We start from the raw sequence: 16,737 nt of genomic DNA, 5'->3' as shown, positions 1-16,737 counted from the left end.
TCCTGGACATGTCCTCCTACATTTCAGCCTTCAGTCCAGAGGAATGTTAAAATGTCCTCCATTAGTTTCTCTTAATGTGTTGCTCTACAATCTGTTCACACAACAAGTGGCATCACTTTTCTATAGTATAAGTTCACAAAAGTGTCATTTTTCTATAGTATAAGGCAACAGAATAGCCATATACACCCACATATATTATGACTTTGCCACTTTTATTGGTTTCAATTGTTATGTAATTTTAAATTCTATATTAATTGTCTTTTAAGGGGGATATTTGTATATATGGTTGTATTTTAAGTCTTGTAAGCTGCTTTGATTGTTTTTAACAAGCGGGATATAAATAAATATATTTATTATTATTTATTATAGCAGCTACTTTGCTGGAACCCATTTAAAGCAGTTTTCTCCTCAATTTCATCTTTTTATTCACTTTGGTTTTTTAACTAAAAGGTTTAGGATTTATACTCACAATTGCCTCTGAGGTCTGAGATTGAGGAACCAGCCCCAGCTCATCCAGATACACTCTGAAGTAGATGAAGAGGAACTTGAACCCAGAGTACTCCACTCTGTCTACTTCTCTACTCAGTATGTCGGGGCTTGGAAAAAGGCAGATTGAACTCTCTGGGTAATTTTCAGTATCTCAGCAAGGATTTGTAACCCCTGATAATTTAATAATATCTATAACATTACTATAACATTAATTACCTTCCCATTATATTATAAGTTTCAAGCCTGACATAACCCGCCATAGACTTGTCTGTGAAAGAACTGGGATGTAAATTTAGTTCTGGTAATCAAAACAAATGTATGTATCCTGAACTCTTCATTTCCAAATTTACATCTTTTACACCAGGATCTTAGTATCCTAGCTAAAATAAAAACAAACAGCGTAAATCCTATAAACCTGAGGTCTGCCCACTGCTGCACTGCACCATGGTGGCTTTACTATCCAGCAATATAGAGGTAGCACAGATTAAAGAGACATTTCCTTAAAAAATATTTATTGTACCTAATTACCGTATCATGCCTGTGATGGGCCTCAACAATTGTAGACTGTAGCCCACCACATGCCAGTAACAGTGCTGTTTCATATTAAGTTGTGAGATCTCTCCTCTTACCATACTCTCCAAGGCACAGAACTGTAGACTTGAAAACAACCTCAGAGATCATCTGTTCTAACCTTCTGCTCGATGCAAGAATTGGCAACTGCATTTCCTGACAGATTGCCATCCAATCTTGGTGTACATACCTCTAGCAAACAAGAGTGACTATCACTTGCTATACTGTGTTCCACTAATGAAAAGCTCTTACTCCTAAAATGCTTTTAATATTAAAGCTGAAAATTGTTTCCTTGCAATTCCCACTCATTCTCTCTTGTCAGAGACCTGAGTTCTTGACTCAGTGACTTCGAACAGCAAACAAGCCCTAAATGCAATCTTACCAGTTTATAAAATACTTGGCTTCTTTGATACAGGGCACTAATTTGAGGAGAGACAACCATTTTTCCAAAGGCTGGTTTATTGATTGAGACAGAAATTGATCACAGTGTAAAACTATCATCATTCCTCCTTCCAGTGATGGATGCATGTCTGATTCAAGCTACCTTCCATGATTCCTGTTAATATCATCTATGAATATTATCTGTACTCACTTCCTCTTCTGTGACTTTCAGTTATGTGAAGAAACAGTAAACATCATTTCTTTGCACCACTTTCCCAATGTTGAGGAAGTGCTCTGTAGTTTGTATGTGCAACATTAAAACATTTCTCCCTTGAAAATTATGTAACATGAACATCCATTCAGGTAGGATTCTGCATGCTGTGATTAATCCACCTGACCTGTCAGAAAAGCTCAGAAGAAAAATCTTTTTGGACAGTAAGTCCCAGAATCCCCTTGCTCTTGAAATTGTAGTCAAGTTCCGCACACCCCCAACTTTGCTGTGCAACATGAAAAGAGTATTCCTGCCCAGGATAAAGTCTTCTTCAGACTTGCCTACAGCCACAGGAATTGGTTGGAGTTATAGCTCTAATCACTGGGGCCTCCTCCCCTAGAAAATATTCTTTCTGTCCCAGTAATTTTCTTGTGAATTTTCAGTATTAGCCACAACTTTGTAGACCCATTGCAGGATGTGGGTTTTTTTCTGTCCCAAGAATCTATATCCATTGTCTCAGTTCTTTGATACTTTTGGATGGTTTCACTGATGATGTCTGGAATGGGAACATGATCTTTACTATGGAGGTTTTCCACTATTCTTTGTTCCATCGTTATATTTCTGGTTACCAGACTGAACATTTTTCTTTTTTCCTTCCTTTTTTCTCACTTGTGGTGTTAAAGTGATATAGTATTTTAGCACTATAACAATTTTAAAAACAATTGTGCGAGAAAAGGTGCATGGCTCCTGACGAATGAGTGTGAGCAGGAGATATTGAGTCCATGAATGGATGTAGGTGTGATGAAAGAAGCCATACTCATATCACAGCCTGACCACACCTCAAGTTGGAGAAAAGAGTAGTTGAAATGAAGTGGCCAGATTGGGGGGTAGTGCTAAATTCTGAAACAGAAAGCCCTGACATTTACCAGAACTGTTGGACAGTCTGGAGGAGCCATAGGTTAAAATAAAATGACACTTCAAAATCAACATGTCCAACAGTATTAACACTAAAGTCTGAGCCCCAAACAGCTTCATTTCCCCCTGCACAGCCAGAGGAGGGCATATGCAAAAAGTCTAATTTTCCCTGTCCTCTTTAGTACTGAATTGCTGTAAGACTCAGGAATGAAGCTCCTGTACATTGAGGCATCTATTGGTCCCTCGAGAAAGCAAGCCTCAGGGGAGACGGCAGAAGTAGTCATGGACAGGGATGGCAATGACACCAGAAAGTGAGATGCCCAGTGTGTCAGCTACACAAGACACTCCCATGGCAAATTCTCGATGCTCCGGCTTGCTCTGCATTTAGGGAAAGAAGAAAGAACAGATGCTGTAACAATGGTGGTTCCTGACATCTCAAAGCAGCTCAAAACTCACTTCATAACCCCCTATTAATATCTTGAGACAAATACACAGACACCCAAATAATGGTGTTGTATTTAAGTGATTTTAGCCACAACCTTCACATTGGTCCAAAACACACTGCAGAAATAATCCAGTCAGAGATTGCTTTAAGTGCCCTGGCTCAGTGCTAGGGAATCCTGGGAACTGTAGTTTATTGTGGCACCAGAGCTCTCTGACAAAGAAGGCTAAATGTCTCACAAAACTACAGTTCCCATAATTGCCTAGCACTGAGCCAGGGCAGTTAAAACGGTCATAAACTGGATTAATTCTGCAGTGTGTTTTGGACCATTGTCAACATAACACAGGAGCTGCACAAGCAAAATGCAACAGCATCAGATAGGGAAAGCCCTACTAACAGAGTGAGATACCCAAATTTTGTTGTTGTTAACTGCCCTCGAGTCAACTCCAACTCATGGCAATCCTGTCAATAAGACATCTCCAAGACCCCCTGTTCTCCACCTCCTTGCTCAGGCCCTGCAGGTCCAGGCCCAGGTCCTCCCTGATCGAATCTCTCTTTCTACTGCCTTCCACCTTTCCTAGCATGATTGTCTTTTCTAATTATTCATTTTTCCTCATGATGTAGCTGTAATGCACATTAGGCAGCAGATTTTGGCCATCAAAGATGAGTGAAGAGTTAGGTTATTTGTTAAAGTATTTTTACTACCATGGACAGGTGGAGATGTCTGTGGTATCATCTGGTGTCTGGGGTAAAATAGCCTGCCTGGCTTTTGGTACCGTGCATCTTGAGAACAGGGAGTGCCATTTGTTTCTCTTCCTCAGGAGATCAATGTCTTGGGCTTCCCCAGCAACAACCAACTCTTTTATATGGCCCTCACATCTGGTTCACACCACTTCTGAATATGGAAGATCTATTCCTATTTTTCTTCTCTTTTGATTTTCCTGGAGAGTGAGAGACTCAGTTTTGTACCCTACCCTTCTGTTATGCAGAAAGGCAGGGTGAGGGATAGTGACAGGACAGAATTCCTCATCTGTTAATAGTTGGGTAGAAGAAGGAATTTCAACCTGTAGCTTGCAAAGTAAGTGACACATGCAAACATTTCTCTTCTATCAAACTATTAAAGGTGTAGGAGCCTTGCTCCTATTGCATTTGGCCACTCTATTTTGGATTATTCCCGTACTCCTCAATGGTAAAAACGACTAATTATTATTATTATTATTATTATTATTATTATTCTCTTTCAAGCATCAAAATGCTCTTCTCTACCCACTCAAATATTTGAAGTATGGCCTTCCTAGATATTAGGTTCACTCAGTTACTCCTCTAGTTTCTCCCCCATGGGCTCACCTCTTCACTGACACAATGGAAAGTGTTCACGTAACCTGCTCCTCCCAACAATCCCTCGTAGAGTATCAGAACGAAAACCACATAGATGCTAGGTATAAACATGTAGCTTACAGCAACCAAGAGGAACACCATGTTCAGGAACTGTTATGAAAATGAAAGAGAGTTAGGGTGACAAAACAGTAGCAGTTACATGGTAGTGCTGGAAAACCATTAAAAGTCTGTATGCAGGGATTTGGGGGAAGGTACACATGAGGTTGGAAGCATCAAGATGTCAATGTGAGTATTTTATTTAGCCTTTCTCCCAATATGGAGCCAAAGGTAGCTTACAACACTGATTACAGCAAAATATGTCTGAAAAAGAAATCATACTAAAAACAAAAACAAATAGCTATTCTATTTTAAAATACCCTTAATTTAAAACAGTTTAAAAGCATTTAAAACATAACAATGAAAATAAAACTAGAGCACGCCTCATTAAAAGTCCTTTCTTCATATAGTCAAAAGCCTGTCTAAATAAAAAGGTCTTTGCATAAGAACATTTGAGAAAGGGCCAGCCTTTCCACAAGTCCTCATCAAACTTGCTTTTGACAATGGTGAGACTGAGAGAAAGTCCTCCTCTCTCAAAACCTGGGCACAAATAGGGAGATACGGTCTGGAACCAAGCCACATAGGTATATATAAAACCCAGGATCATCAGCATTTTCCCAGCTTTTATGCTTTATACACAGTCTGCAGACATTAACAACTGATATTGCTTAGCTCTGTGATCTATGCTTATTTGCTTTTCAAACTGCTTTTAATGGCACAGGAGCATGCTAGGTCTACCCAGAAAAATAACTTGTGTCTGAATGCCAAAATCTGTAGATGCTCAAGTCCCATTAAATACAATGGCATAGTAAAATGGTATCCCTTACATAAAATGGCAAAATCAAGGTTTGTTATTTAGAATTTATATTTTTTTAAAAATCAGGCTGTGGTTCCTTAAATCCATAGATAAAGAATCTCTGGATACAGAAGACCAACTGTAGATTGTAGCTTGCATCATTCTTTGCTATTGCCTATGTTATCTAAAGCTGATGGGAGCTGCAATCCAAAAACACCTGGAAGGACACATGTTCCCCTTCACCCCTGAATTTTTGTTCAAAGGCTAAAGCATCACATCCAGAGGAAGAGGCATACTTTGAAGTGGGAGCATAATTCAGTTATAGATGCTGAATCCAGATGCAAACATAAGTTGTAAAAATGAAAAGCTGACTGGGGGATTTTGGATGCTGTAATCCAAAAAAGTAATATTTTTAAACTCTGCCTCATAATGGGAATAGACTGGGAAATGTATCTCAAGCAGAAAAGCAGGAACCATTAATTGAGTATGTGCTGGTGAGAGGAATGTTTTACCTGCAATACTGCAAGGAGCCAAATCTGTCGAATTCGTATACAGGTGGCCGAGGAACGTGAGACAAACACCCCACCCTGGTAAAGCATCTGGTACCTGAAAGGGTTCAAGAAACTCAGGAGTCTTTTGGTTGACAGTTAACTTCAGTTCTAGTCTGCTAACTTAGGTTGACTCTGAAAAATCTTACTTTATATGATTCCCCCATGCCTCATACTCACCAACGATATTGTTGGGGGTGACTAAAAGGTGCTTCTTGGAAATACAGCAGCTCAAACTATGGAAGGAGAAGGTGAAAGAAAGTTTTAAGAAGAGAAGGGTTCGATGAATGGGCTCTACCCTGTCATAAAGAGTCTCCAGCCCCAGACTGCTCACACTCACCAGCCCCTGGTTGATGAAGTATTCTGCAAAATACACAACAGCCAAAGGAATGAGGTATTTCAAGAGACCCTGGAGGAGAGCAAATACTTGTCAGTGCATCCTGTAAATGCTACATGCTTGTACATCAAACACAAAACAATAGAAGGAACGTAATAAGCACCCACCTAATGCAATACAGTTTTTGCAAACTACACAGGTTGTGACTGCTTAACAAATGGTTTGTATAAGAGACACTGGTTTGGACTGTTTACATCACTGACAAGAAGGACTGTGCTCTTTCATCCACCGTGCTGTCTTCCCAATGATTTAAAAAAAGGGGAGTGATTCCCAAACTTTGGTCTTCCAGGTGTTTTGGACTTCTACTCCCAGAAGCTCCAGCCAGGTTGGCCAGTAGTCAGGAATTCTGGGAGCTGAAGTCTAAAACATCTAAAGTTTGGGAACCATAATTTTGTGGCCTTTGGGATAACAATCAGATGGTCCAAAACACAGTGCAGAAATAATCCAGTTTGAGACCGCTTTAACTGCCCCGGCTCAGTGCTAGGGAATCCTGGGAATGGTAGTTTATTGTTGCACCAGAGAGCTCTCCAACAGAGAAAGCTAAATGTCTCACAAAACTACAGTTCCCAGGATTCCCTAGGATTGAGCCAGGGAAGTTAAAGCAATCTCAAACTGGATTATTTCTGCACTGTGTTTTGGACCAGATGCTGACTTGTTTTTACTCCCAAATATCACCAATGTCCTCTAAGTGGGATGGGGGCATTCTTGCCATGTTTTGGGGGAGCCCCTGTGCCAGTTTAGGCCCAGGAGAAGCCTTTTTTTTTAATAAAGAGGAGATGATTTATGCTCTCTTCCTGTTACTACAGAGAAATACTACAGAGAAAGAAAGGAATAATTTTTTCATGCAAAATTAACAAGTACTTATTCCTAACCCCTTTTTTCTCTGTGTGAGCACACAGCTCTGGAACACATGAAAACAAGAGCATTGTTTATCAAGACCTTATTTCACAGCATATGCAGAGTATCTTCATTACTGATCAATTGCAATCCTTTTGTGATGAATGGAAAACCCTTTCTTGCCAAAGGGCATACATTCTGATATTCATTATTTTTTAGTTATTTGTTTTTAAGAAGGATTCTTATATTGCACAACACAGAGAAGTGAAAGAACATCTATAAAGTTAGCATTTCTGCAAACAAGCTTATGTCTTTGCATTTTTCTCTAGTTAGAACTATCCAGTGAAAGCGTGGAAAGTTACGGTAATTGGATGACAACTTCCAGACTCCCCTTGCAAATATGATCAGTGGCAGTGTTAGCTGGAGATTCTGGGAGTGTAGTCCAAAAAAGTAACTCTTTCAAGTTCTGGCCACAACACTGTTTTTTAAAAAACGTTTCTGATTCCTGTGCCCCATCCAATTCGCCCTTATGCACATCCTGACACATTTGAACAATTCACATATTCCAAAAGAATCTGTGTGCTTTCCCCATGAAAATATATACATATCACTTATAAGCATGAGTCTTACCTTGACCACCTGCCCCTTTTCTTGCAAGCTGAGCTGAGGACTTTGTGTCTCTGGAGCTGGAAGAAAACAATTGGAATGAGACATGACTTAACAAAAAAATCAGTAAGAGCTATGGATCATTTTGCACACTGAAAAGTGCTCTACAAATGTATACAATAAATGCTAATATTTGGGGGTAACTGTCTCCTGCCCTTGGTATGAGCAGAATGCATTATGAATAACAATGCACGGATCATACTTTCTTCTCAGAGATACAAGTCTTATGGTAGAAGAGGTGTAATGATTATTTTGGTTCCTTTGAGCAACTGGGTTGCTGTGGCAAGGTTGCCCCATTTACCTAAGGATCACTTACTATTTTGGAGTGTAACGCTACCCCCCAGAAGTGGTTGGTGGGTCACAGAAGCGGCCCGCAGGGATTTCTTTGCACCCCAGCCACAGCGGGGAGCCTGAGCAGGTGGAGACAACAGGAAACAATAGCTGTGGAGAAAGAAAAAATAAGGGAGATGGTCAAGGAACCCAGATACACTGTGGGATAATGTAAAATTTGATAATATCTCCCAATTGGGAGATGGCTTCTCCTTATCAAGGACAGATTTGTTGTTGTTGTGTGATTTTTGATTTATGGTGACACTAAGGTGGTTTTCACAGGGTATTCTTGGCAATATCTGTTTGGATGGAGGGGAAGTGCCTTTGCCTTTCTCTGAAGCTGAGACAGTGTGACATGCCCAAGGCCACTCAGTGGGTTTCCACAGTTTGAACTCTGGTCTCCAGAATCATAGTTCAACACTTAAACCACTACATCACATTTGCTCTCTAAGGTCAGGGCACTCAGGGTTATTTCTGTTGCATCCGCTGTTATGGAGTGGTGAATCCATTCTGGGATTTATAACTACTCCTCCTGCAGCTACTTTGAGTTGAATGAGAGCTCTGCCAGTGGTGGGCTTTATTCCTTCAAAGGATTGGCACCAGCAGAGCTCCCATACAACTATGGAAGAAGAGGCAGTAACATCAAGAGTGGGTACACTGTTCCCATAAAGATGAATCCACTATCGTGTCATCCTCCTCCTTGGCAGTGCTCACTATAAATTAAGCAAATTCAGAGAATGCAGAAAAAGAAGCAATTTCCTGCTTGAATGTCCACAATTGTAAAGGAGATAAAAGAAAGAGAGGACTGAGATGTATGAAAGAAGGGGCTAAGAGAATGGAGGATAGAATATTACTCAAAAGTAAAAATTCTTTACTTGTAAAGCAGCAGTGGGAAACATTTGGCCTGTCAGATATTGATGAACTCTTGCTGTCATCACACTGCACCATTCACTATTCATACTGGGCCCTTTCCACATCTTCTGCTTCTAAACCTCACCTGGCTTGCATGATGACTGGAACAATTGTCATGATGAGAAGGGTGTGTTGAGGGCTCAGACCTGCCTCTGTCAGTCCAAGATAGGAAAGGGCACCTATCAAGCCAGCCCCGCCAGTTCCAGAGGACCAAGCAGACACCACGGCACTATGGTTGTGAAGAAAGAAAAGGAACGTGAATTATGGTACCTTTGTTCTACTCAACAGAAAATTCATTGTGAGCATCCCTAATCTCGCCATAACTATGTACACAAACTTACAATACTTCAAATTTTGCAGTATTGAGGCATCTTATAAGCAAGTCAAATGATGCATCAGCTCTTTTTCTTGTCCCTCTCCTTGGTGCTTAGGCTAGCTAGCCCCTTCTAACTATTATTCAAAATGGTACATGTTTATATCACCATCCTTCACTATGCAAAAAGAACAGAGAAAATGAGTTGGGTTCATATTTTGTCTAATTTAGAGTAGATCCACTGAAATTAATGGGGCTAATTTAAGTCTCATTAATTTCAATGGTCTAGTGAAAGTATGATTAGATCCAACCCAACAACTTTTTGAAAAAAACATTTAAAAAAACTTGGGCAACTGAATTGGGGGTGTTCTGTTGGTGACAAGGCAGGTACATGCCAATAGGAAGTGTCTGCAACTACCTTATTCCAGAGTCAAACTGAATAAAGCTGGAAACCTGATGCAGAAATTATTTTTCAGAGAAAAATGTACAGTGAGACTGCAATGAAGTAAACCCAGGGTTCTGTACCAATATTATGTCTGCCTTCCTCCTTAAAATTAGACACCCAAACTATGACAATTAATACCAAAAAAGGAGATATCTTTGTTTGCCATTAAGCATGAGGGAATGCAATTATTAGTCTATGTGAACAATCTGACCACTTAAGGAAATAGTCATTCCAGTCCAGCCCCATCACAAAGTCTCATCCTAGATACCAATCCCTGGAACCACTTCACCCTTTTGTTACCTGTCAAAAAAAGACGTGAGTGCCAGGAATGTTATTTCACCCAGACCAGATGAAATACTGGCCAGCACAACACCTATAAAGAGAAAGAAAAACCAACCATTATTTCAGTGCAATCTGTAGAGTTTACTGAATTTTACCTAAACCAGGAATGTCATGCTTTATGAATTGTTCCAAAGAAAGAATTTTAGTCAGTACAGCTTCCTTCTTCTCAAGTGTGTCAAGGATGAGAGAAACTACTCGCCATAGTGCAACAGGAATCCTGTACAGGTATCCTTTAAGGTAGATGTTGCTGGACTGACTGCAGAATCCAGCAGCCCAAGACATCATATCCAAGAGTCAGAAAAGTTGGGAGCTACAATTCGAAACAGATTTCCACTGCTGGTCTAAGAATAGGGGTGGGCAGCTTATGACTCTTCAGATGTTGGTGAACTGTAACTACCATCTTCTATCACCTCTAGCCATGCTGCACAATGCTGATAGGAGCTGCTGTCCAGCAACATCTTGAGGGCCAAAAGCTACCCAAACCTACTCGAAGCATCTTCATCAAAATGTTCCAGAGTGTATCCTTACCTTATAAGACAATCCAACTATGTCCTCCTCTCAAATACTTCATACCATTGCTGCCTAGCTCTTTTTTTTTCCAAACTTAAACTCAACATTTGAAGTTGTTGATCCTGTTCAGGTTTGCTGGTTTTGCTTATGCAATTTTTTTTAAAAAAATGTACTCGTGTAAACCTCAAGATTTCCACAAGCATGATATACCTTGCTCTTGTTTCTCAGTGCCTTATTTTGCCATCACTTGGGTCCACACTCACCATCTATCTTATTTTATTTTATTTTATTCTCTGTATTTTTATTGCTGTAACCCGCCCAGATTCCTTGTGATTGGGCAGGCTATAAATAAATCATCATCATCATCATCATCATTATTATCTAAGGCTGTTATTAGAGGAGGTGGTTCTAAGGCAAGAGACTTTGTTGGATGCAGACTACTTTAACTTGCACTTTATTCCTGCCTAAATCAATGGGATGTAAGTCAAATCATGACTAAGGAGTTTATCGCATGGCTTAAAACCCCCGACTTACCCCTGCCATACTGAAGTCTCTTTCAGGATAAAGTCGGGTATTATCATACGCAAAAAGTTGTCGATGCCGCCACCCAGCTAAATCCTGACTAGCTTCCAGCTAAAAGCTGCACTCAGCCAGCCTCTTTTCAAAACCGGCTTTGCAAATTGGCTGGCTGAGCGCTGCTTCTAGCTGGAAGTTACCCAGGATTCAACTGGGCGGCAGTATCGGTGACATTTTGTGTCTGATGATAAGCGACTTTATCCCGAAAGAGACTTCAATGTGGCAGGGGTAAGTCAGGTTTTTAAGTCATGCAATAAACTCCTAACTTGGATCACTGGTGGCCTTCTTGCCCAACTGATTTCACTGAGACCAAGTTCAATCAACTTAGTATGGATCCAACCCCAGATGTGTTTGCATTATGTGAGGGTATGTGTGGGGTTTTTATGAAATCCAGACATCCCAGTCTTTGACTCATCTGCTTCCATTCTACTAAATCATGGCAGGCCCCTTAGCTTCCTATGAATTAAGGGGACCATTAAAAGATAAGAGATTGAACCTTGCTGTGACTGGAAGACTATCTGTTCCCCTCAGTCCCCATGAAGGTGGATTTTACCTGCCATGCTTTGCACTGTGGTTGTTGAGAAGGCCACCAGTAGGAAACTGCTCCAGGCTGTGACAACACAAATTGCAACACGCAATCTGTAAATTGAAGGGGAAAAGGAAATGAGAAACTGGACAGGTTCAGAACAAACCATAAGTGTTCTTGCCTATTATACAAAAGATAACTCTTTCAGGACAGTTAGTTCTCTTCCACCTCCTTCACAGCAACTACTTGCCTCTTTATAACTAGCCCTCCAGTCACAGAGATAAGGAAAAAAAACTTGAGGAACTCCATTACAGAGAATCAAACCTTCCTCATTCCGTTACACATGAGCAGCAGATAGCAACAACTGCCAATATTAAGTAAGGAAGAAATCTAGACTTGTCAGCTGCAGTGGGGTGGCAACACCCCAGTGGGGGGAAAAGGTGACAATTTTTTCTCTTCCTCACAGTCTTCTTTCTTTGCAAAAATTTAATTTAATTTTTTAAAAGAATGCTCTGTGAGCTCCAGCACAATCTAGACTCTATCCAGGCATTTTGTTGTTGGTTGCTGCGGCGCTCCTGTGGAGCAAGGAGAGGCACTGGGGAGATGCCTCTTTTTGGCACTCTGTACTGTGCCTCAGTTATATGAGGCAAAACTCTCCCAACTTGGTAGTTTAAAAATTACAACAAATTAAATAATATGCAATTCTTGTCTTGTTGTGACACCCAAAATCATCTGCTAGAATCCTGCTGTCTCCAACAGTGGTGAGGAAATGAAAAAGACTGGTTGTTGGAGAAGGGAAGCAAGGTGTGAAGAGGTGGTGGTGGCAGTGGCAACAGGAGGAGAAACATCTTAATTCCAAGCTTCCTTTTATCTAGTGCATGGCTTCTGAAGGCAGGGAAGTATTTGGAGCAAATTTGGTCCAGAAGTGGTTTGGACAATTGCCTATCCCATGACACAGGCAGCTGGACCTGCCACCTCTCCCACAGCCACATGACTCCAAAGACATTCTCTTCCTCCACAAGCCATGGATCAGAGGGAAAGGTGGCTTGGAGATAAGTTTCATCAGTTACTGCAACTTCCTCCACTCTGCATTAAACTGGAGAAAGTGGAACCAATTGTATAATGCACCATTATATGTGTGATTTGAACCAACAGAATTCTAGCCTAAGGTGGTTGCCTCACTCTGCCTAATGGAGCATGATTGCCTATTACTACACATGGGATGTTTAAAACAACACAGTGATTAATATTGCTCAGGCTTGGAACTGTAAGCCGGAAACATTTAACAATGAAAAGATCACACTGCAATATTAGTAGTGACATATTTTTGTTCCCTTCCTCTTTCAAAATTAGCATTATACCTTTGTAGTGCTATAGCTTTGCAGTTTGCCATTTTATTCAAATACAAATTCAATACGCTTCAAACACATTAAATGCCATTTTTATACTGATGCATCATGCTATAAATACATTTCAAAGAAAACAACAATGTTTAAATAATTTCAATCTCTATTTGAGAAAGCAGTGGTTCTAGATACACAACTTGTTCTCTAAAAGCAAATCAGCAGAAAAAATTGGAACATTCTTAAATGAATACAGCCTATCTTTCAAAATAATAATAATAATGGAACACAAGCTAGTTTCTACTATAGCCTGATAGTACCGAAAATCCTAAGCAAAGGAACAGTGTATTGCTATTAACATACACAATGTGGGTTAATTTCCCCACCCACTACCAGTCCTTTTTCCTTTTGAGTTTAGCCTTTACCAACATTACTTCCTGTAAACTTTGCCAACTCACCCATATGGGAACAAGTGGATACAAAAAGGGGCGCTGAATTTGATGAGAAGAGTGGGCAGAATGTCAGCTAACAGCACAGCCTGTAGAGGGTACCAAAGAGATGGGAGGGAACTGTAGTTGATGCCAAGCTCTCAACCCCACCTCCCAGGCACCTTCTCTCCCATACACGTACCCCTGTTGAGACGGGATTGCAGTCATACCGAGAAGAATTAGCCTTGGGGGGAATCTGTGGGAGAAATTGGACACAAGATACCAAAGGTTACTTAGACACAAGAAACCAAAGAAAATGAAAATGCCACCCACTCTTTTACCACCTGCTTCTTTTCTCTTGATTTCCTTCACTCAGGATATACCCTTCAACATTTCACAGATGAAAACTGGAGCACCGATGGCCAAGCAACATCAGTGTGGTCAAGTTGGCAAAAGGTATTAATGAGGAATACACAGGTGGGAAAAGAATGCAACAGTTTGCTTTTGCCTGACCCTACTGGAAGAGGCAACATGCCACCTGTTCCTCTCCGTTCTCCTCTACTGAGTTAAATAAGTTGCTTTGAATTCAGTTTGCAGCAGCTGAAGTAAGCTGAGGACAAAGGGGGAAAGTGGCAGGAGTTGAGAGAAACTGGGATATTGAAAAAGGGGGATGGCAAAGGATTAATTAGGACTGCCCCTGTGAAATCAGGACAGTTGAGGGATATGCAAATAGTACGGTAGCCCAAAAAGGCAACTTTTCCAAACTCTAGAGCAAGCACTTTATCTTTTCCTTTGCTTGTTTCTTGCCCTATTTCTTACCCACAGACACAAATGTACATACATGTGTTCTTCTGTTCTACACACTCACCGGCCCAGTCCCATTGCCTGCTGGCACCTTCTGATGGCTGAGAATATCATGGGCAGCACTCAACATGACCACATAAGCAAAGTTGTTGCAGAGTCCCAGCAACCTGTGAGATGGATACAGGCTAGTTACTGTAGTGTTACTCAAGTACAAAAGTCGATGTGATCAGCAGCATCACTGCATCATTTTTTTGAATTCACATCCCTTTTTTTCTGCACCAGAGCCCAAATGAATTCATCTGGTTTCTCCAGCTCCTATGGAGTCTCCCACCTAAGCACTAACTACACCTGAACTTAGTATCAGTTGTAGAAAGTCTTCTATCCATATGTGTTAGAATTCAGTTAATCAAGAACAGGGGTGGGAATCATAAACCACTCCAGATATTGTAATACTTCAAATCCCATCAGCCTCTACCAATTCCCATCAGCCTTGCCAACAAAGAGGAATGCTGGGAGTTGCAGTCCAACAGCACATATCCCACCGCCTGATCAAGCATCTTTAGACTAGGCTTGGAAGCATCTGTCCTTCCAGACATTGTTGAACTTCTATTTCCATCAACCCCAGACAATCTGACTAACATGAGATGTCATGGGAATAGCAGCTCATCAATATCTGGAGAACTGAAGGATCTGCACTTCTTCTTTAGACATTTATGGAGAATCTGTAGCCCTCCAGAGGTTATTAAACTCCAATTCTTATCAGCCTTATCTGACATGACTAATAGTAAGAGATGGTGGGAGCTAGAGTCTAACAACATCTAGAGCTTCCTCCACCTTTCTGCTTTAGACCGCCATCAAAAGCCAAGAATATTGTTCCCCCACCAAAATGTACCACAGTTAGGCAAAGTGTACAAGGTGTTAACAGCAATAGGCAAAATGTCCAGAGGAGGTGGTCTCAATAGGTTGCATGACAGCCAGTGTGGTGTAGTGATTTCGGCACTGGACTGACTATGGAGATCAGGGTTTAATTTCTGCTCGAGCAAAAAACAAACCACCAAGTAAGTCACACTCTCTCTGCCTCAGGGGATGGCAATGGCAAACCTCTTCTGAAGAAATTTGCCAAGAAAACCTAGGATAGGGTCACCTTAAGTCAAAAATGACTTGGAGAAACACAACCACCACCAAATATAAAGCAACATGCGTGAAAGATGATGCCCCAGAGCACAAAAAGGGAAATGAGAGAAGATCAAGTTATAACTCTAGCAGGATGAATCCAATCCCAGACACATATCAGAGGATCCAATTATGTGTAGTGAAAGAAAAAAAAAAAGAAGAAGCTTTGAACAGATGTAGAATCAAATGAAAAGGATCTCACCAGAAGCCCACGTTATTCCTCCTCTTGCTACAGGCATCTTGGGGGGCTTCAGGCTCCACTGCGGGGGGCACATCCTCATTTTCCTCTGATAGTTTTTTGGAAGAGCAGGGAGAGGTCAAATTAGAAAAGAGACAAAGGTGTATGTGTGGGGTGGGGGAAGGACATGGAAATGGGGGGGGGGGGAAGGCTCACCATCAGAATCAGCCGAGATGCTTTGCCATCCTCTCCCAGGAGGCCCCATCGCAGACAGGACCTGCCGATGGGGTGCCAGGGTGACTACCTAGATTGTTCAAAGGTATAGCCATATTAGTCCGGAAAATCACTCTGCAAAGGAATCTTGTAGCACCTTTGAGCAGCGCTGCCAATTTCCGGGGATTTTGACTGACTATTCCGGTAAATATTGGGGAATTCCAGGGATTCTGGAGTTTGGTAAAACATTCTGGGGATACATCTTCAAGGCTTGTTGGCAACACTGCCTTTGAGACTAAACTGAAAGAAACAAATTGGGAGCATGGCCTTTTGTAGACTTAAGCCTATGGCTTTGACTAGGAAGTGGGCTCAAGTCTACGAAAGCTTGTGCTCCAAACTTCTTCCTTTCAGTTAGTCTCAAAGGTGCTACAAGATCTCTTTATGTGCCTATATTGTTATTTTTTTAAAAAATAAATGGGACTGAGGTTGAAAGGAAAAGAAATCTCAGAGGTTTCGTGAGCACATTCCATTGTTATCTTTCCAGCCACAGCATTCTCTCTTGCCAAGGGATGCAAAAATATAGAAGAAACCTTGCTCCCTCTTCCCAAAGGTCTGGTCTTTACCTGCAAGAAACAGCTGAGCACATCCCCACCTCCCTGCAGCACACCAAGGAGCAACAAATGCAAACCACTTCCTCCTGAAATTGAACACTGAGAGCCTTCTCTATCTTTGCTTCCGGATTTGACGCTGCTTCCTGCTGAAACAGTGCCCTCCCTGATGTGACACTCCCATGCACCCTCCCACATGGCCACAGAAATGGCAGGGAAGGAAGGGAGGCAGATGTGCTATGCTGCATTGGCACAGGCACCCACTTGCTCATAGGTTGCTACAGCCTCCAGGTTGGTCCTCAGTTCACAGGGCTCCTTTACACTGACAATTTGATCCCCTGGGAGACAGA

General features: G+C 41.3%; 1 protein-coding gene across 1 annotated transcript; it reads right to left on the bottom strand.

The window, feature by feature from the left end:
• Positions 1-1,500: 1,500 nt before the first annotated feature.
• Positions 1,501-16,517, bottom strand: CLN3 (CLN3 lysosomal/endosomal transmembrane protein, battenin). Its single transcript, XM_042476881.1, has 16 exons — positions 16,403-16,517; positions 15,783-15,870; positions 15,591-15,675; positions 14,280-14,382; positions 13,614-13,667; positions 13,442-13,521; positions 11,668-11,753; positions 9,987-10,059; positions 9,014-9,157; positions 8,003-8,127; positions 7,651-7,706; positions 6,127-6,195; positions 5,967-6,022; positions 5,751-5,844; positions 4,356-4,496; positions 1,501-2,944 (listed from the first exon to the last, which is right to left on the bottom strand). The coding sequence occupies exons 2-16, from the start codon at positions 15,829-15,831 to the stop codon at positions 2,825-2,827; spliced, it is 1,335 nt and encodes a 444-aa protein (XP_042332815.1). The 5' UTR covers positions 15,832-15,870; positions 16,403-16,517; the 3' UTR covers positions 1,501-2,824.
• Positions 16,518-16,737: the final 220 nt, after the last annotated feature.

The sequence above is a fragment of the Sceloporus undulatus genome, chromosome 6 (assembly GCF_019175285.1).
Source record: "Sceloporus undulatus isolate JIND9_A2432 ecotype Alabama chromosome 6, SceUnd_v1.1, whole genome shotgun sequence".
NCBI classification, from domain to species: Eukaryota; Metazoa; Chordata; class Lepidosauria; order Squamata; family Phrynosomatidae; genus Sceloporus; species Sceloporus undulatus.
This window is presented reverse-complemented; position numbering and strand designations above follow the sequence as displayed.